The sequence below is a fragment of the Lonchura striata genome, chromosome 4, assembly GCF_050655825.1.
Source record: "Lonchura striata isolate lonStrDom1 chromosome 4, ASM5065582v1, whole genome shotgun sequence".
NCBI classification, from domain to species: domain Eukaryota; kingdom Metazoa; phylum Chordata; class Aves; order Passeriformes; family Estrildidae; genus Lonchura; species Lonchura striata.
The window spans coordinates 28,107,097-28,131,727 of record NC_140706.1 but is presented as its reverse complement, the minus strand read 5'-3'; the positions used below and the strand labels follow the sequence as shown (position 1 = coordinate 28,131,727).

At 35.5% G+C, this 24,631-nt stretch overlaps 1 protein-coding gene across 4 annotated transcripts in view; it reads left to right on the top strand.

The window, feature by feature from the left end:
* The window catches only part of DLC1 (DLC1 Rho GTPase activating protein), a 246,183-nt gene that overhangs the window by 81,061 nt on the left and 140,491 nt on the right, over positions 1 to 24,631 (top strand). For all 4 annotated transcript variants that reach the window (XM_085577906.1, XM_021533541.4, XM_085577904.1 and 1 more), the window contains 2 exons: positions 2,328 to 2,477; positions 4,954 to 5,094. In XM_085577906.1, the coding sequence (XP_085434032.1) occupies positions 2,328 to 2,477; positions 4,954 to 5,094 (291 nt within the window). The remainder of the gene's footprint in view (positions 1 to 2,327; positions 2,478 to 4,953; positions 5,095 to 24,631) is intronic.

The window sequence follows — 24,631 nt, the reverse complement described above, 5'->3', positions numbered from 1 at the left end:
AAACAGCTGTTTAGTAAGTTGTAAAAGCAGAAACTATAGTAAAAATGTTAAATTTCTTATGTGAATGTGAACATCAGCCAGAACCACAAAGTTCGAACTTCTAAACAGAATAGCTAAATTCCATGATGATAATATTATTGTTTTCTGAAAGCAGTGTTTCCCTGCAAAGCCAGCATGTAAAGTCAAGCTGGAGTATCTCTTTGAGCAATATTTTTCCAACTCTTCATTTCAGCAGATTCTTCTTCATTCTTCTTCAGCATTCTCAATCTGCTGCCTACAAAGCAAGTTTATACTATTTCGACAGGATGAATCAAAAAATTTGCTAGGGGAAAATTCCAGATTTTTTTTTTTTTTTTTTTGGTCTTTGAGTGAAATACTTCATATCTTTCTAGCCTAAGGAAAAAAAAACAAACAAACAAAAAAAAAAAAAAAACCTAAAAAACAAACCCAACAAACTTTAAAACCCTATCCAGCCACCACCAATTCCTTTGTTGTGGCATGGCAAAGAATTTCTGTTTTTTAAGTCCAGTGTCAATTTTAGGTTGATTAGGCTTTACAGTGGTGTATTTCTGAGCAAAACCAATAGAAATGAAAACAAGTGAGGGGACTGTGTTGGAAGCTAGTTTAGTAACAGCATTGGCATCCTCTGGATGTGTGAACTGGCAACAGTCTTGCTCACCATGGAGAACATGACCCCTGTCACAAAGGAGATCATGTCTACTCTGTTAGCAGACACTCAGCTGCTCCACTGGGCTTTCTGATGGATGAAATTGCATGCAGATTAGATGAAATAACTCTTCTGGCATTTGTAAAACTCAGGTATCAATTTAACATAAATTAAAATGAAGATCCATGCAGTGGCAATTAATCATTTGCGACATTGTGTTTTCAATTTGGAAGAAAGTGCAACTTAACCCATTTGGTGATTTCTAAGGTATTTTGAGGTGATATTCTCTCACCATCACTCTAAACTCAGTTCAAAGTCATCAGGAGATTCTGCAAATTCAGCAGCTTTTTTAGAAACCCTTTGCATTGTACATTGTTTATAACTCTGCTATGGACTGGCAGATTTGTATTTCTACTTTCCTAAGATTTGTTTCAATAACCATCACATCTGTCTTCACATTATAAAGATCATGTAGACTGTGTTTTATATTACTATTTTATCTATACATGTTCTTTAATTCTAGCAGGAATCATCTAATTCATGTTTTGCAATGCCTTTGAAGCAGTCTACAAAAAACCTTCTAATGGAATCCTACCAAGAGAAATCTCTGTATAGCCTGAAAAACAGTACTCTGTATAGTTTAGTGACTATAAAATAAAAGGCTAATTTGGACACTTATATTGCCTACCCCTTGGGCACAATTATGCAATTGTAACATCTTTGCATCCATTTCTTGAGAGTTTAAAAAAATATTATTTCAAGTGAGTTAATGGAACCTTTTATTTACTAAATTCAAATTATGAAAATCCATACAGGAACTAGTAGGGGTTTTCAGAGTCCTGAATTTTGAGGCAGACTCAAAATTAGTTAGTTATCTAACTAATGTTTCCCTATGTAAAAGGGAAAGGGAGGAACTCCTTGAGAGCATTATTTAGTCCGTCTAATTGAAGATCTTGCTTTCAGTTGCACTTTTGAGGCTCTGCTTTGCCTCCTTTTTCTACAGAGCTTAAGGAAATCAGCCACATAAACTAGGTGTTTGAAGCTGTGATGTCAATACCCCCTCATCCAGCTCTCTTTCCAGTCAGAGGATGTCTGATGCTGTGTTCACTATTACCCTAATGTACCTCATGTGTAACAAGAATTTCCAACCAAGAAAGAAATCTCTGCTACAAATTGACAGAAGAACATAGTTACACTACTGAGTTCCACAAAGAAAAGAAGTTAGGGTTATCCGCAGTTGGAAAATGGCCTCTTTGAAATTGTCTCCTGTTTCCATCGCAGATTAATCTTCATCATTTGTACTTGTACAATCAAGTTAATTAATTTGGGGTCAACATTTTGGGGAGTGTTTAGAATCCGTACCTGTTTTGAAAGTATGTGTATCTAGGTAATGCTGCATTTATTCCAAACAATTGTGCTGTTAAAATTTTAATTGCTATAATAGATGTATATTAAATATAACAGACTTTTTTTTTCCAGAAGTAAGTCAATACTCAATAAGCTGATTAAAAAAAGCAGCATTTTTTTAATAGAAAATTATTTATGTTTCTTATTTAGTGTGCTTTCCTGGTAAATTAAGAAACAGAGCTTTCATATTTTAAGGTTATTCTTTCCAGTTAGTACCATTTCAGATTTAACAGTTGTATTTTCTGTTCCATAGGAAATAACAGAAGATCGAGATCGTTCACGACTGGATTCAATGGTGCTGTTAATTATGAAACTGGACCAGCTTGACCAGGATATTGAAAATGCTCTCAGCGCAGGCTCTTCCCCATCCAGCACCCCAACATACAAACGGAGACATATACCTGTAAGCTATTTTTTTTATTATTATTATTATTATTATTATAAATAGGATCTTTTTTTGCCTCACCTTTTTCTTTGAATCCTCACATTTTTCAGCTCCTTAGTTTAGAACTAAAGCTCTTCTTGTAAAGAATTTGACTTGTATTTTTTTGTGTGTGTGTATGTACATGTTTTGAAGGCAATAATATTGCCATCCATTATTTCCCTTTGGCAACCTCTCACAAATGAGAGCTTCAGAAATCTGAGATAAAACAAAGGGAGATCAACAAGATTCATAAAATGTCTGGCTCTCTAATTATCACCTATTGTAAATGGAGAGTCAACACAGGCCCAAGGTCACCCCAGTCTCAGAACATGAGCATGTGTCATTTGACATTACATAGAACTGAAAGTAAGTCTGAGCTACAGGTCTTGTCTTTCTGCTAGGGGAAGGCAAAAAGTCCTTTGTCATTCAAAGTAAGATTCTGGGCAGAACTTGAACTATTTAATGTAAGGGGTTTTTTATTCACTTAAAAGGATCATTCTTTGCTGAGAGTAATCCAAAGGAGGATGGAACAGCTCACAGATATGACCGATGTATTCTCTTTTTTTCTGTAAAATGTTTATACATTTAACTCTGAAGAACATGAAATGGCTGATCCAAGGTAGTCTTGTGCAGGCTTTCTGTTAATTTCACCCACACGTGCTGCAGCTGTTTTTCAATTCAAGAAACCTGAGAAACACTGTCCCATGATCTCTAGACTAGCATTTGTATCATTTGTTTTGGTTAGTGATATTTTCTTTCAAATAACAAGGAGTTTTTCCTTTGAAAGCCAGGTTTCATTGTTGCTAAATGAGTGGTCTGTAGGTGAGAAAAGTTGTATTTCACTGGGTTTGATCAGCTAAAAATTATATAATGTGTTATTTTTAGAGGAAATCACATAATTTCAATTTCCATCGTTAAGCATTTTCCCACTGAATGTCAATGTTCTCACAGTATCTCCTTAAACACACTGATGACACAGGAAACCTGAAATACAACGTTGACATCTGTTCTTGATGTCTCACCAATCCATGGAGCATTTTAGCTAATTTCTTGCAGCAATAAAGGGACTGGAGGCAATCTGTATGAGTAACTCTACCTTATAATCAGAGCTGGTATCTGTTTCCATGCTGCAAAGCAACTCTGCAGAAAGATAGCTTATATCAAACATGGAATATATGCTATCTATGGACAATGATTTCCTAGGAATCTAGGAACCTTTGATTGTTGTGGACCAGAAGATAAAAAGCTCTGGTTTTCAAGATATATAGGTATTGAGTTCAGACTCATATTTATTTTATAGTAAGAAGTCATTTGAATATGATGTAAAACCCTGGGTAATGCAGTAGAGATCATGTCTCTGTACTGTGGCAGCTCTGCTAACCAGAAACCTCTGAAAGCAGCTGTAGCCAAACTGACTGCTACAGAGGCTGCTCCATGGCTCTGCTGCATTTCCCAGTGTTTCACATTGCAGATGACTCACTGGCAGGAAATATCTGATTCAAATACATGGTCCTACCTAGAGTCCAGCTTTGTCCCAAATGTTTAACCCTTTTCAGAACACCACACGCGCATTCACATGGCATATAGGCAGCTTCAGCTTGGCAGACAGATTCTTAACTGGAATTAATGAATCAAAGGATGCTGTATCTTTTCAGTTCAGGAGCAGAACCCCTAAGATGACTCTGCCCCATATTTCACCTATTCTAGGAGCCTGGCATTAGGAAACTGAGGCTTTTTCTGCACGGAGTTTTCTGGGATGAAGGGTTCAGGAGATATTTTTGCATACTGTGTAGCTGTATTCATGAAGGATGCACCTCATCTAATAATCCTGGCAGTATATGGCTAGTTCTACACATTTGCAGTGTCATAATTTATCTGCAAACAGCATAATGCCTTGCCCTCACCCTATGCAGTAAATCAAGCATGCACTAAATTTTTACTTCCTCAACAATGAAACATACTATATATCTTCTTTTTATTCTCAGAAAGAGGAATGTAATCAGTGTCATTAAAAGTAAGGGCATTTTAACCAGAAATGGTATCTGGCTGGTAAGTGTCTGGTGAATCAAAAAAACTGGGGAGCTGTACCTCTGAATTGTATAAACTGCTGGAGGGTGAAGTCATTTCATCTGCGTAATGGCTTACAGATGTTCACTAGCTTGCACTGTTGCAGAGACAGAAGGTGGGAGCACACAGGAAATACTGAATATCAGAGAAAAATGTCAAACTTCTGCATCCCTTAACTGATTTTTCTTACTTGCATTCTACCATTTAGCTTTGATGTTAGTTGTGATTTATAATTTCAGAACAGCAGCTAATGCAAATCGCCACATTGAAAAAGACAGCAAGCATATGTATTTAAGTAAGCTTGCCTAAATATTTCCATTATTTAGCAGAAATGTGATTTTATTTCACATTCACATTTACTAAAGAGACTTGCAATATTTTTCTGCAGGATGTTGAATCTGGTTCTGAAAGTGGAGTGGATGTTGCTTCAGTAAATCACTCACAGACCAACTTGTCTTCTAATATCCACACTCCTGACCTATCATCTCCCTCTTCAGTAGCCAGCTCTGGAGCTAAACCAAAGGCTGGGGTGAGTACAAAGTTTATATTTTTTTAAGCTTCTCGCGTGATTCCAGTTTGGAAGAGAAATAAAAAATATACTATTCATTACTTGGATTATACAACAGAAAGTGTGTGACACTGAGAAAAAAAATGAAAATGGTCTCAAAGGGCCATTTTAGTGGAAAACAATACTAGAATTTTCATATTTAAAAATACACTATTAACAGCAAATGATTGCAATAAGCTGAGATTTTATATGAGAAAATAATTTAAAGGAGCTTTGCTATTTAGAAGGGTAAGTTTTTCTGAAGTGGTATCACTCAGAACATTTCCTAAATCTCATGAAGGGTGCTGCTGGAGAAAAATTGTGGCTGATTTATGATGTCCAAACCCAGTTATCCTGGTCCTCTTGAAGGTATCTACTGCCCTACTGATCTGAGAGTGTCACTCTAAGGCAAAATTTGGACGAGAGGAGAACCTCTGAGCCAGCAACACTTTTCTGCTGGTCCCAGTGCATGCCAGGTGGTGAGGAAAGCCTGGCCTGAGAGCTCAGATATGGCAAGGAACCTCCTTCTATACTCATTCATAGATACACAGAACTATGAGAAGCATGGCTCTTTATTTTGCTATTTTCTATCTTTTGAAGAATTCTTCATAATGCTTCAAAAGATGCTTCATAATGCTTTCATGTGCAGAAATTTTTGGATGTCCTAGAAACTCCTGGTATATTATCTGTTCCCTCTTGAACTTACTGTTTCCACTGCCTCAAGAAGCATAGAAATCTAGACTTCTAAGTTTTGCCTATGCTGAAAAGTCTTTGCATAACTCCTACTCCATCTGTTCACTTATTGAAATGCTTCTGGTTACCAGATCAGCGAAAAATCTGGGATAAAATATTAAAATAAAAAGTGTAGTTAGCATAAATATATGTTTAGAACAAGTCTATAAAAAGTAAAATAGAGGCCACCTGTCATTTACTGCATTACAATAATAGCAAGTTAACTAATGCCTTTGATTGTGGCTAACAGAAGTTCTAATAAACATTTACATTTGGGATTGTTCACTTGTACAAAAATAAATTCACTTGTAATTTATCATCAGTGCATAACTATAGCAAATAGAGAGCTCTGCACTCTGTCACTGCATACATAGCAGCACAAATTCTCAAATAAGTACATATGTTATTCTGGAAGGTGATATACTATTTTACCAGATGCTGAGAAGCACACAGAAACTTTTTCACTTTTTAAGGTATTAAATGTCCCTTTTACATTTCGGTTTCTCTGCTAGTATTTGGGGAATTCTTGACACCTGGCTTTGCAGAAGTGTGGGTCACTTCCTGGAAGTTAGATATTATGTGTTCATTCAGCTTCAGCAAGTATTTTTCTGACTTTTGCTGTGATTAATGTATCATGCTGAACATATATGCAAATATTATTTTATCATTTTATAATTTTTTTATAAGTGAAGTTAAATTTGCTCCAAACACAACTGTCTTCTAAAGTTTTGCAGTCACAACTCCTCCTACTCTGTAGCAATCTATGTAGTGATCTCCTCTGAAAATCCACAATGTGGTGTTCTGTCTATAAAAGAAACTGCAGTTTTTGGGGTTTGGGGAATTTTTTTATTTTGTTTTTGTTTTTCTAGTTTTGATTTGAATTTTGTTGTAGATTATTTTGTCAGAATAGCTATAGGAATAAAATTATTCTGCACTTGAAACTCACCTAGGGACTTTTTAATGATAATGGACTGTTCCAAAGATATTGCTCCCTTTTTGGAGTTTGTAACTGCTGCTCTCCAAGGATTCCAGATGCTTAGTCTCCAAGGTCAACTTCTTTTGTTGTGTTTATTAATAGTATGTAAACAGGAGTGCAAGGGTGATTCGTTATATTATGGAATGATTTGTGGTATTTTTAAACAAACTATAGCAAACAGTTGACTGCATCAAAGTGAGACTGTAAAGTTAAACACCACATCGTATGTAGACCAGGGTAGGGGGAATACCAAGGCAGGGCAATGAGACATGAATTTGGATCCAGCTCCTGATAAAGAACTTGTAAAAGATACTAACTACACAGGATATAGCTCATAGATGGAAGATTTATGTACAGACAAACCATGTCCATTCATGTTCATTCAGCTTTATATAGATTTAAACCAAAACAATTTCAAACAGTGTCACAATGGGTTGGGATATCCATAAGCAAAATTTGGTTTGATAATCCTAGTGGAAATTATTCACTTCTTGGTTTATGGAGAGTAGGATTATTTAAATTTTCATGAGAAGATTTTATAAAATGTTAAACAAGAATTGAATTTAAAATACAGTGTCAATTAGGATATTCTATGCAAATTAATAGTAGATATAATTTTAAATAAAATTAAGGTTATATATATCCACAAGCTGTGCATATATATATATATATGCACTTATGCACTTGTGCATATATATATATATGCACAAGTTAGCATGTTGTGAAGGTTCACTTCTGGATAGTCAAACCCATTCTTGTCAGTGTGAATGCCTGTGTACACTTCATATCTGCATGTATAAGCACACACCAGAGAACTCCTTACTGAACACAGGCATGACAAGGACAAACAGGATTCTCCACAGAGCATTGTGGAAAGGCTTCTCTATGATTCTACAGGGTGCAGCATCTGCTTTTGATATGCAGATGTACTTGGTATTTTGGCCTTATGAGAAGCATAGAGCTGAATAACCTCCATCCTAAATTTAGGATGCCACTGCTATATCTCATGGTCAGGGTGAAATAGCACAATTTGACCAATATGGTATTTGAGCCACAAATTGTACATATTTGGAAAGGTGCATATTTGGGCAAGCCTCACAAATACAAGGATTCATGTGACTGAACAGATATATTTCCTACATAATTTAGGATGGGACAATAAGAAATGGTTTTGGCATCTTTATGTTACTTACATTTACAGAGAAAAAAAAAATCACATTTTTATGTGAAAAAAATGGCAAAAAGTGAAAAATGGCACATTTTTATGTTCTGGGGGTTTATTAATCAGTCTCCAAAATAGACAAAGAGTTTTGTATATCAACATTGAGGAGATACTTTTGGCTAGCACTAATCACATGAGAGTTGAAATCAGGCTAAAAAAATAAGAAATCAACAGTCTTTTGCCCCAGCAGCCATGAGAAACACACAAGAAAGGGAGTGTCTTGTCTGGATTTGTAGAGAAATTAATGTAAATATTCTATATGACATTGCTTTCTACAAACCAATGCTATACATTTGGACAATTAAAATATTCTTAACAATAAAGACCAGAAATTATTTCTTTTTTAAATGTATTTTTTATTATTATAAAAAAATATGAGACTACATTACCTACAATGTGTTTCAATGACTAAAGGCAAGTTACCATATCCTTCTCCAATTCCCAGTTAAAAGCTAATCGGTTAAGGAAAACTTGAATCTATTATCATTGTCTTTTTTTTACTTCCTCTGTACAAAAAAAATTGGCTAAAGGACAGCAGCAACTAAGGCATAAAAGTTGTGGCCAAAATTTTGTCCTTGAACATCAGCTCTGCAAAGCCTGTTTATGTTCTGTTCAGGTGAAAAAAAACAGCCATGATTATTTTCTATTCCTTGTCTTGGCAGTTTTATCCCTCCTGCTTCAATAGTGTCCAAGTTAACCTTAATCACACTGTACAAAGGCAATCAGGCATCTATTATCACCAGAATAGCTGGTACCCAGGAACAGATTGTTTTTCAGATTAGCTATAATGACTCATTTAAGGTGCATTCAATTCTCAAAGTGATTTAAGACATCAGTTATGCCTGCAAGTATAATATTACCTAGTCTGGCTGAGCAGTGGAATGGGCTTCAGGCATACCTGCTGGTATCCCTGAAGCCTTGGATGAGCTCAGGAGTCCACTTTCACAAATCTTCTTACTGAATTGGGATAAAACCCTGTATTATCTAGATGGCAGATTTGCATACTTTTAATTTATATACACTAACAGAATTTAACCAAATGTGATTTTGATTCATAATCATGTATTGTAAAATATGAGCCTTTTGAAGAAAAGCAAATCATTTTGTGAAAAATAATTTTGAGATTTGTAGATTAAGAAAGAGCTCAAGTTTCTTGCTATTTAACTGCACTTTTTTTAATTTAAGAAAGAAGATAAAATTTATTGTAAGTACAAGGGAACCTTTATTTAAAATTAAATATTAATGACAGAGAATTATCAAATTATTCCAAGGGTTTGAAATGTTTACATTAGTTTATATATTAAATTCACTGAACCTTAAGGTATGCAAACACATACAGAATATGTCAGTGCACTTGTGCTGACAAATCTTTAGCAGTGGGTCATGCAACTTGAAAGGTGGTAGATTTACATCTCTGAATTATCCTTTTATGTTATATTTTCTTATTTATCAAAGTCCTTGTGTAATTTTTCTAAATTTTTCTGCCGTTATAGTATTCCTTGAATTCTTATTTTACTCATTCAGACAAACTGAATTAACTGAAAGTTAATCTGGTAAGCATCGGGGAGAAATAGCCTTACTGTGCAACATTAATTCAAATACTGTTTCTTTAAAACTTGATTATTTTTATGAATACCAGATGAGAAAATTCTTCTTCTCAGTGCCTGCTCAAGTTAATTAATTTAGTATTGTCTTTCATATCTATGTTCAAAAGAAAGTGGTTTAGACAACCAAGATAAGGGAATTATGAAATTAACTTTTCACTCAATCACAATTTCATTTGAATTCTAATAACCTGTTATTTTCATGTACAAAAGGTAAAAAACCATTAAGTGACATTTGCCAATCATGTATGAGAACAGCAGGATTCTACTGTATTTGTTATATGAATTTCTCAAAAATTTTCTTTGACAGTCTTGTACCACAAAGGAATTTGTGTTCTGTTTTATGTCTTCCTATGGTAATCCTAATTGTATTTATTTTATCTCAAATGAAATGACAGAGATTTTTGTTCTATGGAGTCTTTTAAGCACTGTAAATCTTAAAGGTGAGCCTTTTTTGGGGAGGGGGGTTGGGTTTTTTGGGGGTTATTTTTTGTTTTTTTCCATGAGCAAGCTACTCCTACAATTTGAAGCGAAATCACTTAATCCAGTCATGACACCTTTGACAGGTGTCACCTTTGCTTTGGTCAGGGACAGTCTCTCTCTCTCTCCCACTTTATCTCTCCTTCAGTATTGAATCCTGAGTGACCAGTGTAAATTCACAATGCAATGAAAGATTTGCAATTTTGTACAGGTACAGCGTGACCCAGGAAATGCATCTGTTACGTTATCTGCTCTTGGTTCCAAATTCACTCCCAACAAAATATTGGTAATCTAAATAAGTACCCAGCTTCTGAAGTGCTAAGCATGAAGACTTCTGAGACTTTCCAAGATGTCAAGTTGTATACTTACTTACATTTCTGTCTCTTCTTGCAACTTGTTTATAGCAGCTATGCTTATATACTGATTTTTTTTCTCATGTTTTCTGCCTTTTGTAGAGTTGCTGACACAGTCTTTAACACTGTCTCTTTCTGGTTGTTTTTGATAATATTTTTTTATAAACTGAAGAAAAAGTTTATGACTTCTTCAGCTGTAGCATCACCAATTGTGCTGTTAGAAATTTAAAGTACATTTTTTCACTATATGCTGCCACCTGGTGTCTTGCTCTTTTAGATGAGGGGTGCTGCACAGGGTCATCAAGCATTTGGACATAGGCAGATATGTTTTTGCAGAATTAGTTAAAAGGTTTAATGATCAAAAATCATTATCATAGTCTAGTTTATATTTAGAAATGACGTATTGCAACTTTGATAACAAAATGCTTTGACTGAAGAAAAAAACTCTAACTGAAAATTTCAAAGTCACTTATTGACTTAGAAGTTGTTCCCAAAGCAATGTTTATATTGGAAAAGTAAAGAAATATGCAGACATCAATTTGAAAGTGGGGGCAAAGGGCTTTTTATCTACTATGCATGGATAAAATAACCTGTTTACTTATTTGCACCTCTTTCCGGCAAACAGGTGCTTCTCATGATAACACACAGATAAGTCTCCTGGCAGCCTTGTCTCCTTCCAGTGGTTTGTAGCTATGCCTAAACTGTCTCATTTAATGGAATCTTCCAGGTGAAAATTATGAGCAAATGACTTCTTCTAAAAGCTGTTTCCAACCATTAGATTAAAGGGTTAATTTAAATACTAGGGTGATGGTAACAGTGGATGGACACTGATGTTCCCTTGGTTTAAGACAAACAACATAAAGAACTTTCAAAGCACAGCGAATAGCAAATTTTAGATGGGCCTGCATCAGCACTATATTGAATACTCTGTTTTATCACACACAGTCTGATTTTTCACGCTAGCTTTGAGGACAGGGATTCAGCCTCTTACATTAGATATAAACCTGAGAAGAAAGAAAGCAAAACTATGCTGTGTATAAACTTAGGAGTATCTGCACTTGAAAATAAATTTAAAGATTACTCTTCATCCATAAACCTTCTCCTCCTGTGAAATCAACAGTAGAAGGCTCTGTTTCTCTAGACATGCTAGTTTTGATAGAATGTCAGGATATCAGCTTTTTTTTTTTTAGTTAAACATGTCTCATATGAAGCTGCTCAAGCCTAAATTTTTGAGAGTTTGCTGGGCTTTACTTTCCATGACAATACGTTCTGAATGCCAGACACTACATGAAATGTTTCCATTTGTTGTCCAGTTTTCTTGCCTGATAAGTTTAGTTCAAGTCTGTCTTCTGTGCTCTTCCATATGGATTGAGTTGAACCCCTACCAAGTTTTTTTCCCTGAAGTTGTTTAAATGTGTTTAACTGTATGTCAGTATGAAATTTTAACTCTTTTTCAGCACCTGCCAAGAAAAGCATACATGTCATTTATATCATGTCATGGGAATTTTTAAAAAATACTTTGTTAATTTTCCCTGTCAGTATGTAATCCATATTGTGCATTTCTGCATTGAAGAATTTCAATTCTGAGATGGAGTATGGCATTCTTGTTGCATGTTTCTGGAAAGATGGGCAAAATTCTCAAATCATTTTCATTAGAAGGCTGTGAGTGCAAAATTACTGCAACTTATGAAAATTGGTTCTTAATATCAGTGGCATTAAGAACTTATTTCTCTGAACAAAAACAGAATTCACCAAGCACTGGAAAGTTTTATTAATAATTTTTTGTTGTTTAAATTGCTGCAATGCAGAGTTGTATACATCTGTATGGAATTGCATTATTTTTACTATCAACCAACACTTGCAAAAATGATCACCACAGGAGATGGTGATTGGAAAGGTGAGGTACACAGCAAGTAATGACTACTTCTTAAAAACAAGGGACAATCTTTTTCAATTATTAAATCTGTGAACATTACTGATATTTTGGAATTTAAAAGTAAATTGATCTCAAAACACACTTAGGCATTTTTCTGGGAAAAAGTTTATAACCCATTAAAACAACAAATGGTGCACATTATTATCATAGGCTTACTGTCAGTCATGAAATGAAGTCCTAATACAGGATTTGCATTTTACTCAAGAATCACAGTTTGTCATTGGGATTTCCATGTTATTATACACATCCTCTAGACTGCTGCAGGTCTGGGGAGTGGTAAGTATCCTAGATGGATCCAACACAGCCACATACATGCTCTGAAACACTGACAGCTGTACATGGAAGCCCTTACTGGGCTATTTCTCTTACATGGAAACTTTCTTTCTCTTGCATGAGCTTTATCTCAACACAAGTTCTCCTAGTGACACATGCCTTCTCTTTTTCATGCTTGATAGAGCCTTTCACAGCAAGTAATAAATGCCAAACATTTCTAGGAAACTGTTGAAAAGAAGGAATCTGAAATTTCGTGTTAAAATTGCACTGAGATATATTGCATCAGTTATTACATTTGTACATCTCACCATTTTTAGAATTCTACCTCTTTGAAAGGTAACAATTGGAGGATATGATGGGGGATTAATTTTACCACATGCAGATTAGCATAAGGATTTTAATGGTATAATTCCTTAAAACAGCATTGGAGATCTGTGCCAAAATGAGAAAAAAAATGTTCTATGTGAAAGCCTTTCATAAACACCATAGAAAAAGAGGCATGCATGCATTTGTGTCTGTTTCAGTCCTGTTCAGTGATAACTCAAGATAACTTCAAAATCACCTGGAGCAGACTTTCAGAAAGGGTCAGTAGGTCCCTTTGCTGGACAGTATGAAGAGATGGAAAGCAAGACAACTTGGAGACTTGTTGCAGAAATCTAGGTTACAAATTTAGTGAAAACTGATGATAAAGGGCTTTAAAGCTATGAAAAAATATGAACTTTTTGCCAGCAGATCAATAGGTGACAATTCCAACTTGTTGGTGTGTATAAAGTTGTTAAAAGCTGAATTGTTCATTACCTCATAATTTGCCTAGGACACCTTTATTTCTAGTTTTGGGTTGCTCTATGAAAAAATACATTGTATCTCTATCAGACTCTGTGAGCACTTATTACGTCTGCAAGGACTTCGCTCACTTGGAGATAAGTAGTCCAACTAAACAGAACGGATTTAAGACCATCTTATGACTTAGAGCCTTTACCTGATCCCTCAGCAATTCAGGAGAACAGAAAGATCAGAGTGTTTTGGAAATGGAAAAAATAGTATAATTTCAGGAGTTCATTTGTAAGTAATCTTTATGTTTAGGGGTGCAGTTGCTTTCTTTCTCCTCCTTTTCAAACCACCCAGCTGTTCCATGCAATACTGCCATGTAAAGCAGGTGAGATACAAAATGGTTGCAGGCAATCATATTTAAGCTGCCAAAAAATTACTGAGAAACCTACTGCTTTGAGTGTCTGATGTGCTAATCTCTGAAGTGAGAACTATTAGTGACCATTTAAACTAATATTTAAGAAGTTGTCTTGACAAGATAGGAATTATATTTATTATAAAGTAGTGTTACTGTAAAACTGTTTTTAAGCAACTCACTATTGTTCATATCCAAAAGTTTGGTGCTTGATGGGATTTTGGCCTGTGTTGAGATGTTATGAAATTTAAATCACTTCTGGCATAACTGTATATATAGAAACAGGAAACATCAGAATTATTTTAAAATTATGATTTACTTTAACTTAGTTATGCTCCTGAATCATTAAAGTATCTTTTTTCCTGTTTCTCCTTCTTTCTTTTTGTTTCTTTCCCGTTTTCTTATTTTGTTTTCTTCTTTCTTCCCTCTTCCTATATTCTCTTTCTTTTTTTTTTTTTTTTCATTTTCTCCTGTATTCCTTCTATTTTCTTCGCATTTTCCATCTTTCTGACTTTGGCTCTGCATCTTGCCTATAGTCATTATATTTATTTACACCAAATTGTACCCACCCTGCTCCAAAGTACAGTTTGCCTCCTGCATATTCCATTTCACCAGATCACTCCTAAAAAGATCACTGGAATGGTTGTGCAGCTGCATCTGTAAACATCTGAATTTCTTCTTTTATAATATACAGCTGGACAACAAGTCTACCTGTGAATTGAACAAGGTAGAATATTGGCACTTAGTGCAAAGATGGGTACTTGATGTTTTCCCAGCCTTGGACTGAAGACTGGTGCCCCTGGGGGACAAGTACATCACTAATAATTGTTTACACTGTCAGTCTTGCTTGTATTGAATTCAGACTCCATAAATTCACATATCTGCTTGCAGTTGTGGTTATTTTAAGTGTGATTTGGAGGGAGGATAGGGGGAGGGGAATAATGTGTGTTTAGCTGAAGAGAGAATATGCAAAACCTCAAGAAAGAAAAGCTGTATTAAAGGGGAAAGAAGCAATGTAATATGTAAATATATCTTTTGTGAGAATTTCCTGTGTTTTATCTAAGAAAGAATTTCAGGCTTGAGTCCAAGACAAATAAAGGAGCACAGAAGGAGGGAATGAAGACAGAATTTGAGTAAGAAAAACAGTGACAACTGTTTAATCTTTCTGCCAGTAGATGGAGAGCACAGGAAAATAGAAGGTCTCACATAAAGAAAGAAGGAAAAATCCTTGCATAAGCTTCTTGAAGAAAGTGAGAGATAAAAGAAGAAAAAAGCAAGAAGCAGGGTGGGAGGAGGGAACAGATTGTAAACCAGGAGGAAATTGGGAAGAAAAATGGATTCTAAAAAGTAAAGAGGAAATAATAATTGCTAAAGTGTCAGCTCAGCTTGGTCAAATCAGTTTGTTAGCAGCAAATAAATAATTATCTTCTTTTATGCCTTGTACACAGTATTCTTTACTTCTGGAACATAGTTTGAAAACGTGGCATGAATAGTTTGCATTACTGAAATGGAATAAATCCATGTCTGCCTTTTCAAGTACTTTTCCAGACACAGACATGCTGTGAGTGACATCATGGAAAACCTTTCTTTTTGTCCTTTGTATACACCTCTCTTATAAGGAATTTTCTTCCTCCTGAGCTCTCCTTCTTCCTGTCTCTCTCTCACTCTCGTCCATGCCTCACTTCTTGCTTACTTGCTTTTCCTCTTTCCCTTTTTCTTTTTTTTTTTCTTTTCCTTTTCCTTTTCCCTTTTCTTTTTTTTTTTTTTTTTTTTTGGACTTCAAAGCCAGGGTGGAAGAAGGAATTTGGTTAGCTCTCTGTTTAATAGTTGAAAGAGCATGGTTTGGGGTTTTTTAATGCACAAAATTCCTCTCAGTGAGACATGCCACACATTCTGATCTCTCCCCTTCAGGCAGTTACACACTATTAAATATGGGGTTGGAAATGACACGCGTCTGGAAATACAGAAATGAAACAACCTTCCACTTTCTGCACTGCACTATACAATGAAGGTGTTGTAAATTGTTAATTGAATGGCATGGGCTCCTAGTTAGTGGGGCTTTCTATATATAGAAACTGTACATTCCAGTGTGTTGCCACTTTTTTATTTTCTTCAAACTTACTGAAGAACCTTTCTATGTTACACAGAGATTAGCAAATTTTTATTTTGTAAAACACATAGGTTGTGCTCTAAAGGTTTTTTTCTATTTACCTGCTGTTACCAAACTGTCTTTATGACATTTTTGTCCTATCCCTGTTTTAAAAAAGAAATAAAATCCAGACAACCTTTAATGGTATTTGATACTCCCTATATCCTGCCACCCAATAAATGGTGAAATATGATTACTGTATTTTAAATAATACTGCACATATTATATAGAAAATAATAGTAAAGTGTTGCCACGAAGAATACAGAAAGGCAATCAGAGTACCTCTTGAGATGGAAAGATGGGAGATCCTTTGACACCCCAAAGTTACTCTGAAGTTTTGTATTTCCACTCTGAGAAGACAATATTGTCTGTATTGGTCAAATAAGTTTGTTGGCAGCAAATAAATAATTATCATCTTTTATGCCTTTTGTGCCTTATGCCACTCTGAGAAGGCAATATTGTCCATATGTGAATGGCACTGGATTGGGAAGCTTATTCTCCCACAGCAGTTTGATAGGTAACAAAAACTGCACATGGGAGACCTCTAGTGAGGAATTATAGACCATTGAGTCTGAAGACTGCAATGTAAAACTGAAGTAGGCTTTAATTTCATAGATGGAGTGGAGCAGATGATGGAATTAATCACTCAGTAGTGTGTGATCCTGCAGAACACACTTTCTTTATAAAGCCATCACTCTTAGTCCAGCGTATTTTAACCACAGTGCTATAGCCCTAGGAGTGTGAGTAAATGCCAGATTACATGGGATTAAATATACTGCTCCTTTGAAATGTGATGAGTTTTAAAACACCTCAAAACATTGACTGAGATAGGTGTTCTTGGAAGCCTGATGGAACATTCAGATAGAAATATTTTAAATTTAAAATATTTAGTATTTAAAATTCTGAATTTTCTGCTATTAAATTTAACAATTCACTATCTGATTGCAGAATCTATGGGGTGATAGTTTTAAGGCAGATAGAAAAAAACATGACAGAAAGTGATAGAGCCAATTTCATATCCATTAGAGCTCTCAAACCATTAAAACAGAGCTGTGTTGGCTCATTGTAGAGGTTTGTTACACAGTCACATGCAATTTGTCTAATTCTACTTTTGCTGCTTTGCCAATACAAAAGCAATTCAAGAAAGATCTAGTTTTGCTGTTGCCAGCACTGAGTGATGTTTCACCATGCTTAGGGATTTCAGGGTTTTTTAAAACCTCTATTCTTAGGAAAGAAAAAAAATCCTTAAGAGGTTTCTCATGTAGTTTAGCACATCCTATGGATAATGTCTTGGAAATACAGAAATTATAAGGAGAAAAATCAGAGCATATGGATTCTATATAAGGAAAATAGACTTTTTTTTTATCTTAATTCAGAGAACCTATCTACCTAGAAGCCATTCTGCACTTCAGGAAAACATGTGATTGTCAAATATTATGAAAATATTGCCAAGAAATAAAGGAATTTGGGGATTTATATGTTCTCTTCCTTGCACTTTTAATAAGGAAGAATTTATAATTTCTACCAAGAGCCTAAGTTTTGCCCTGAAAGCATAACAAAATTTTCAGAAGTCTAGTTAACTTTATGCTAAAAATTTCTCTTCTGTAAGCAACAAAAATATTTGGGAGTCAATGGGATTAGGCTTTTAAGTAATTCCAAAAGTATGTTGCTCTTTCTTTTCACGTCCCAAAAGTATTTGCACTTTTCTGAAGTAGTTGCTCCCTTCATCCATAACACACAGTACTGAATTCAAAACATAGTTTTTTAGTCATGGGCTGAAGTTTGTGCATACATAGAATGCAGGTTGTTTTTCCAAAGTGCTACCACAGAGAATCTCTGATAATTTTTCCTAATCCCACATGATAACATGATATTTATACCTCATTTTTTATATATTTATGCAGAATTTTATCTTTTTTTTTATTTCTTTTCTTTTTCCCTGATGGGTCCTTTGACACACCTATTGGAAAATGTTTAGCTGATAGATGAGATTACTTGCCAAAGGAATTTTGAAGACCAAGAACGTTTGAAGAGCAGGACCTTGAGTCACTGAGACAGAACCAATACATCTTGTAACCTTATTCAGAATTTCACAATCTTTGCTAAACTGCAAGATAAGGGCCAAAGGCAACAAACCAGCAGGAGCCAACTCAGAATGTGCCAAAGTTCATAGAACAGTTGCTTCAGGCTAAAGTTTGTTGACCCTTAATCACTGGGGGTCATCAGTGGTTCTGCTGCAGGGCCCTGCAGAACGTGAGCCGGATCAGATCTCCCGCTGCTCCTGCCCAGGCTGCCGGTGGGGCGGAGTGAAAGTGGGATACCCTAATTCCACAGCACTGCTTCATCGGTGCCTGCCTGTAAGAATGCTTTTTTGGGTTACCATCCTTCCATAACACGTGTCTTCTAATTCTAAACTCCTTTAATCTCTTGCAAATGGTGTAGGTGGGGTTAATCACAACACAGACAAAATATTCCTTCCAGTTAACATACCTTGTATGCTTTTGGTACTGTGTTTTGTCATTGATTGATATTAATGTACGCATGTACGCACACAGTTTAAGTTTTATATCATTTTTTGTTAAGTCACACTGATAACATGGTTGAGAAATGCCCTTTTCCTGTTAAGTATCTTTTGACTATTAGTATTACCTTCAATAAATGCAATACAATGACTATGTTACTTTTCTGGAGAATCTGTGAAAAACTGCAGAAAACAACTGGCATTTCACACTCTAATCTTGCAACAAATTTAGCATGCAAGCATGCACTGACAAAAAACGTGATTTGGTCTTGTGGTCTGTAGCAAGATACCCAGCAGTAGCTACTAATGAGTAAATGTAGCAATGATTCCATTCATGATATAGTAAAATCTTTAATGCTATTTTTGTAAGCTGTGGATATTTGGACAGTTTACAATTTTTTTTACAAATGTAATCTTTATGAAAGTGATAGAACTTTAGAAAATATTTCCTTCTTGCAAAATAAAGGCATTTCAATATAGTCCATGAAAAACATAAATTGCATAAAAAAGTTCTTCAAAGGCTCCAGAATTGTCAGTGATTCTCATAATTCTTTTATACATGAAAGCAGAAAAAGAGAAAGAGGCCCCTGGAGCAGCAGTGGGCTGAAGGGGCTGAATATTTTGGAAACTGAGGATCTTCTTTGGAAGGAAAGTGGAAATGGGGAAATGAGAAGGATAACAGCAGTTCATGTTTCACTAAAAATTAAAAGATTAAACAGTTAATGAAGAAAAAACACCAAAATATTCTAGATCAAAAATATTCAATTTGTAATGTTTGTAATGTTCAGGATTATGAGAGCCTAGATGCTCCAGAAAAATATTTTTAGGGCAAGATTCACAACTGTGAGAAAAGGCAAAACACAGGAGGCTGGAACCCTTCACGCTTTTCCTCATGAGGGTCATGCCCACATGAGCCAAGCTTTCTCATTGACTGTTCCAAGTGCTTTCAGTACTGTACTCTTTTGCTGGGATATCCAAAAACATCTGGCTATCAGTCAAGATCCCAGTGTTCCCAGAATAATTAGAATGTTATTTATATTACACAAATGATCATTTTCCTTGTACTCCCACATCAGTATGCATGAGGACTGTTGCTTTATGCTGGTTACATTCCTTCTGGTGTATGGGTAATTCTTCTGCCATGTTTGTATAGGATCTTGCACAATGAGGTTGTGGTCCTGGTCTGTGGTTTTTGAGTGCTTCAGTAATACAAATATTGTTCTCACTACTTAAAATACAATTGTGAATTATAATCATGTCTGATCTAGATGAGAAGTACAGCAAAAATACTAGCAGGCTACCAATATCACCATTATTATTATTTTATCAATTGCTGCAAGTATGGTGTTTGATTTCTATAACAAGAAGATTTTTTTATTTCACGAAGATTTCAGTCTAAAGAACAAGGTAAGGCAGCTCACACTAGGACAGAGAGGAAAAAAAAATCACAGAGTTGTTAATGAGTAAAACATTTTTAAAAATGCTCTCTCATTATCTTGTCTTCAAACAACAGTGGGCCAAGGGCAGCATTTGACATGGGAAGGGACACTTATAAGTCTTTGGGAAATAATTGCTGGATGCAATGACTGACTGTATTTGACAAAATAAGCCAGTGAACAAGGCATCTATGAGCATGTTTTTGATCCAGGAAAGAGGGCATACTCTGAGAAAGAAACAAATAAGCATGGTCATAGCCTTTGTTAGAGTTCAGAACAGAAGCAGGGAATAAAACAATAGCAATTAAAGTATGGATTTGGACTGTGTTAGGTGGTGATGATTGATAATTTTCATCTGAAATTGGTGGGTGTTGACTATCTCTACAAATGAGAATCAAAACAGTTTTAGATAGCAGATACAATTAATAACATATTTGATGTTACAGAAATGGCATGAATATGTGTAAAAGCATCATTTGAGAAACACATGTGATATGTAGCTATGATAGTAAAGTGTATATGAAGAATTAGGTAAAAAGTTTAAATGTAAGACTTTTTGCATCATTGATACATGATGGATTGAGGAATTAATTTTAAAAAAATGTCTGCACATAATTTTTTCTAGTTTGAAGGAGTTTTTTAAAGATTCCCTTTCCAGCAATTAAACAGTGTATTTTTTCATTAATCTATGTGAATAAATTATACCTTTATCTTCTTCCACATGTCATTGTCATCTTCTAGCAGATAGTCTTTAAGATTTACTTGGAAAAAAACCCACAAATTTGCATTTTTTGCTGTCTGGTAATCTTACAGTACTATTATATCCCAAAACACACTATCAATATCACCTTTTAAAATGAGAAATTGACTCAGTTCTTCCCATTGGCAAATCAACTTCCTGTGTGAATCCACATGGAATATGCAACTTCCATAAAATGCATGGGAAACTCTTTCTTAATTCCTGTTGAGGTCTGTGTGGTTATCTGAAGTTCCCACAGAAGCTGTATGAGCTATTAAATCTCTCCTTACTGTTTTCACTGAATTCTAATAGCTAGAATCAAAGTAGTAATTACACTGTTGCTGTGTTTTTGTCCCATGGGTTGTGTATGTGCATGTATGAAGTTCCCACTCTTGCAAGCATTGGAGCAGGTCAGCTGTAATGTCCAGCACTGGGAGCTCTGGTGTTTGCCAAGACCTTAATTTCCACTTCTTCAACAAACACATCTGCTCTGTCATTTTCTAGATACTCTGGAATTGACTCTCAGATAAATAAGATTTTCCCAAATAGTGCAGCTGTCCTTCCACTAAAAGGCAGTACCTGAGGAAAATTTTACCAGTTCTGCCTGCCACTCTCCCAAGTCTTGGCCCCATCAGCTGTTCATCAAAATCATACTGATCCCACTGTGCTAGAGTGCTGTGTTCTTCACCTGCAGAAGGAATTCATCCTAATGAGAGATACATTTCATTGTAGGATTCCTGGTCCACTGCCTATTTTATTTAGGACTAAAGTAATTTTAAAAGATTTTGGTAATTTCATTTATAGGTAATAGGCAAGTTTTTCACACCAAAGTTTGTATAACACATAGAAAATAATTCCATGTAACAGGATCTTAAATTACTTTGAGAAAATTACTTTCAAATAGAATAATAGAATGATTAAGGCTGATCATCTAAGATTCAACCATGAATCTAACACTGGAAGTTCCCCCACTAAACTATGGGGGACCCAAACATTACATCTATACAAACCCAAACACTACATCTATATGTTTTCTGAACACCTACAGAAGTGGTAGCTCCACTACTTCCCTGAGCATCCTCTTCCAATGCTTGACCACACTTTCAGTGTGGAAATGTTTTCCTTTTATTCAATCCAAACCTCCCTTGGCACAACTTGAGGCCATTTCCTCCCATCCCATTGCTTGTTATTTGGGAGAAGAGGCTGACCCCACCTTGCTACAGCCTCCCTTCAGGTACTTTTGGTATCAGAAGCTGTATTATGTTACTAGGCATTTTAAAAATAGGTTCAAGATTGCTTTTAAGGCTGCACTATAAAGGCTAATTAATTGTTTTATGACTCCTTTCCATAGCTGGCAGTAGAAAATTTATTTAGTCTTGTTGGATTTGTGACTTAGGTGACAGAAGTCTTTCTGAGCATGGCTCAACAGTTTGCTTTCTTCTCACATGAGGTACAAAATGACACAGACATGTCATGACCCTTTTTTGATGGGGCACATTCAATTGGTTCTCAGGCACCAAAACTGGTTCTCAAACATAATTTCAGTAGCAGGTTGTAAAACTGACAGGGCAAATAAAGCATCTGATGAAAGTGAGATTGAATTGACCAAAGAAACATCAATTTCTTTAGCATTTGAAGTCAGAAAAGATATGGGAAGATAGTCTCCAGCAATCTAGGAAAGGAATCAGTGCTTGCCAAAGTCAAGGAAGTCTTCCCACTGATTTCTCTTCAGTTTAATTAACAAAATTACTGTGGTCGATCTGTGTTCAGGGTTTTACATGGGATCATGATCAGTGATAACTCTTGGAAAAGTTTATTTATCCAGAAGTAATTAAAATTAAATAAATACTTACAGATGGAATTGAGGTCAATTTTGTCACTTCAGAAGTAAATGCTTTTATAGTATATCATATCTTTCATTCCTGTCAAGCACTTGGGAATCAGCACAAAGTATAGCAAGTGGTTTGATAACTGTGTGTAGGAATGTGGAAAAGATATCTAAGAGTGACTGGCTTTTAAGTCTTGCCAGCAAAGGCGTAAAAAGATTGAGTCATTTGCTACAGTATGCAATTGAAAGTTCAAACTTGTTTTACATTAATGGCAAAAAAAAGTTAATTGTTACACCATATACAGGATAAAGCTGCAGACTGGAATCATCTCAAGTCTTTAAAAAAAATTAGGTTACTTCCTAGGGAGCAAGATTGGATCCATCTTTCCATGTCTTTGGAAAGATGCATCATGATTTTAGAAGTCACTCTTGTTCCAATAGTTCCCATCCACAGTTATTTCCTTCTTAGGTTATGAAAAGATTGAGATTTGTTAATGAATCAGTATGTCAGCAACTTCCTTGCTTTAGGTTTTCAAGAAAATAAGTACTAAAATAAAAGCTCACACTTTATTTCATCACCTCTAGGCATTGGAACAGAATTATTATCCCTGGCTAGTCAGGGGTTTCCAAAGGACAAAAGGCTGGCTATACTCTTGTCTGAAGCATTCATCACAAATAGAAATAAGATACAGACCAGAGAACCCCAGGGATGGTGTGAAGACTCTCTTCTGTTTATCATGCAATCACACTATTAAACAAATCTACAAGAGGACTCGCTAGATACAACCAGCTGAAATACTGATTTATTTTTATTTCCCTTCATCATAATGTCCTACACAAAATTTTCTTTATTTTTAATATCTGGTTTATTTAAATTAGTTTAATAAATTAATTTACTAAGAAATACTTTTGACCTGCAACCTGAACCTCTCCTGAAGACTACTTCTTTGAAATGCATGGCAGATAATTGTCTATAAGACATAGAGGTCAGAATAGCTGATCTCTTCTACTTTGTTCTATGCGATTTTTGTGAGAGGAAAAGGAAAAGGGGAAGGGGAAGGGGGAGGGGGAAGGGAAGGGAAGGGAAGGGAAGGGAAGGGAAGGGAAGGGAAGGGAAGGGAAGGGAAGGGAAGGGAAGGGAAGGGAAGGGAAGGGAAGGGAAGGGAAGGGAAGGGAAGGGAAGGGAAGGGAAGGGAAGGGAAGGGAAGGGAAGGGAAGGGAAGGGAAGGGAAGGGAAGGGAAGGGAAGGGAAGGGAAGGGAAGGGAAGGGGAACATTGTAGAAATCCTTTAAATTTTACAATACATGAGTATGTTAACTTGAAAAAGGAATAATAAGAAGTAATAAATTTCAGCACTTCCAGTACTTTTTAATCAGCGATGGTCTGAAAAATATCTAATTGCTTTCAGAATATTTTGATTTTTAATGGAAGCCAGAAAGCTGTAGCTGCAGCAACTTTTCTATAGCTTCTATGAGAGAACAGAGTTGTTGAAGATAGAGGCTATCCTGAAGAGACCCTCTAGTCATGAAATACTAAATCAATCTTTTGTGACATATTTTCCTAAGATTCAACTTCCTAATAACTTAACTGGAATTTTCAGCATAGAAGAAAAAGAAATATCAGGAAACTTTCTGCAATATATTTGTTTGCATGTCAGGGTTGTTTTTATGTATATAGGAACAACTTATGGTTTCCTTAGAACTAGATGCTTCTAATGCCAGGATTTCAGGACTGCTCTGTTGGGAATATTCAGGTTTCATAACACTCATACCAATCAGGAGAGCAAGTGTTAAAATATATGGTATTTTGCATGGTATTTACTAAGCTGAAAGTTTGGATTGTTTAGTCTTGTTCAATTGTGGCTTTGAAGCTATGTACACTTGTAAATACTGTCACATTCTCACAAACATAAATTGATCAGACCTCTTGGGAACCCATTAAATTTCTCATTGCTGCTTAAAGCAGCATAGTCTCCTTCTGCTGCCATTATTTGTTTTCTTGATGTCTGTGGAAAATACTTCAAGAAAATCTGTCACATCTGCAGCAACTGTAAGGGTACAATTTGAGCCACTCTCTTTTTCCTGCTT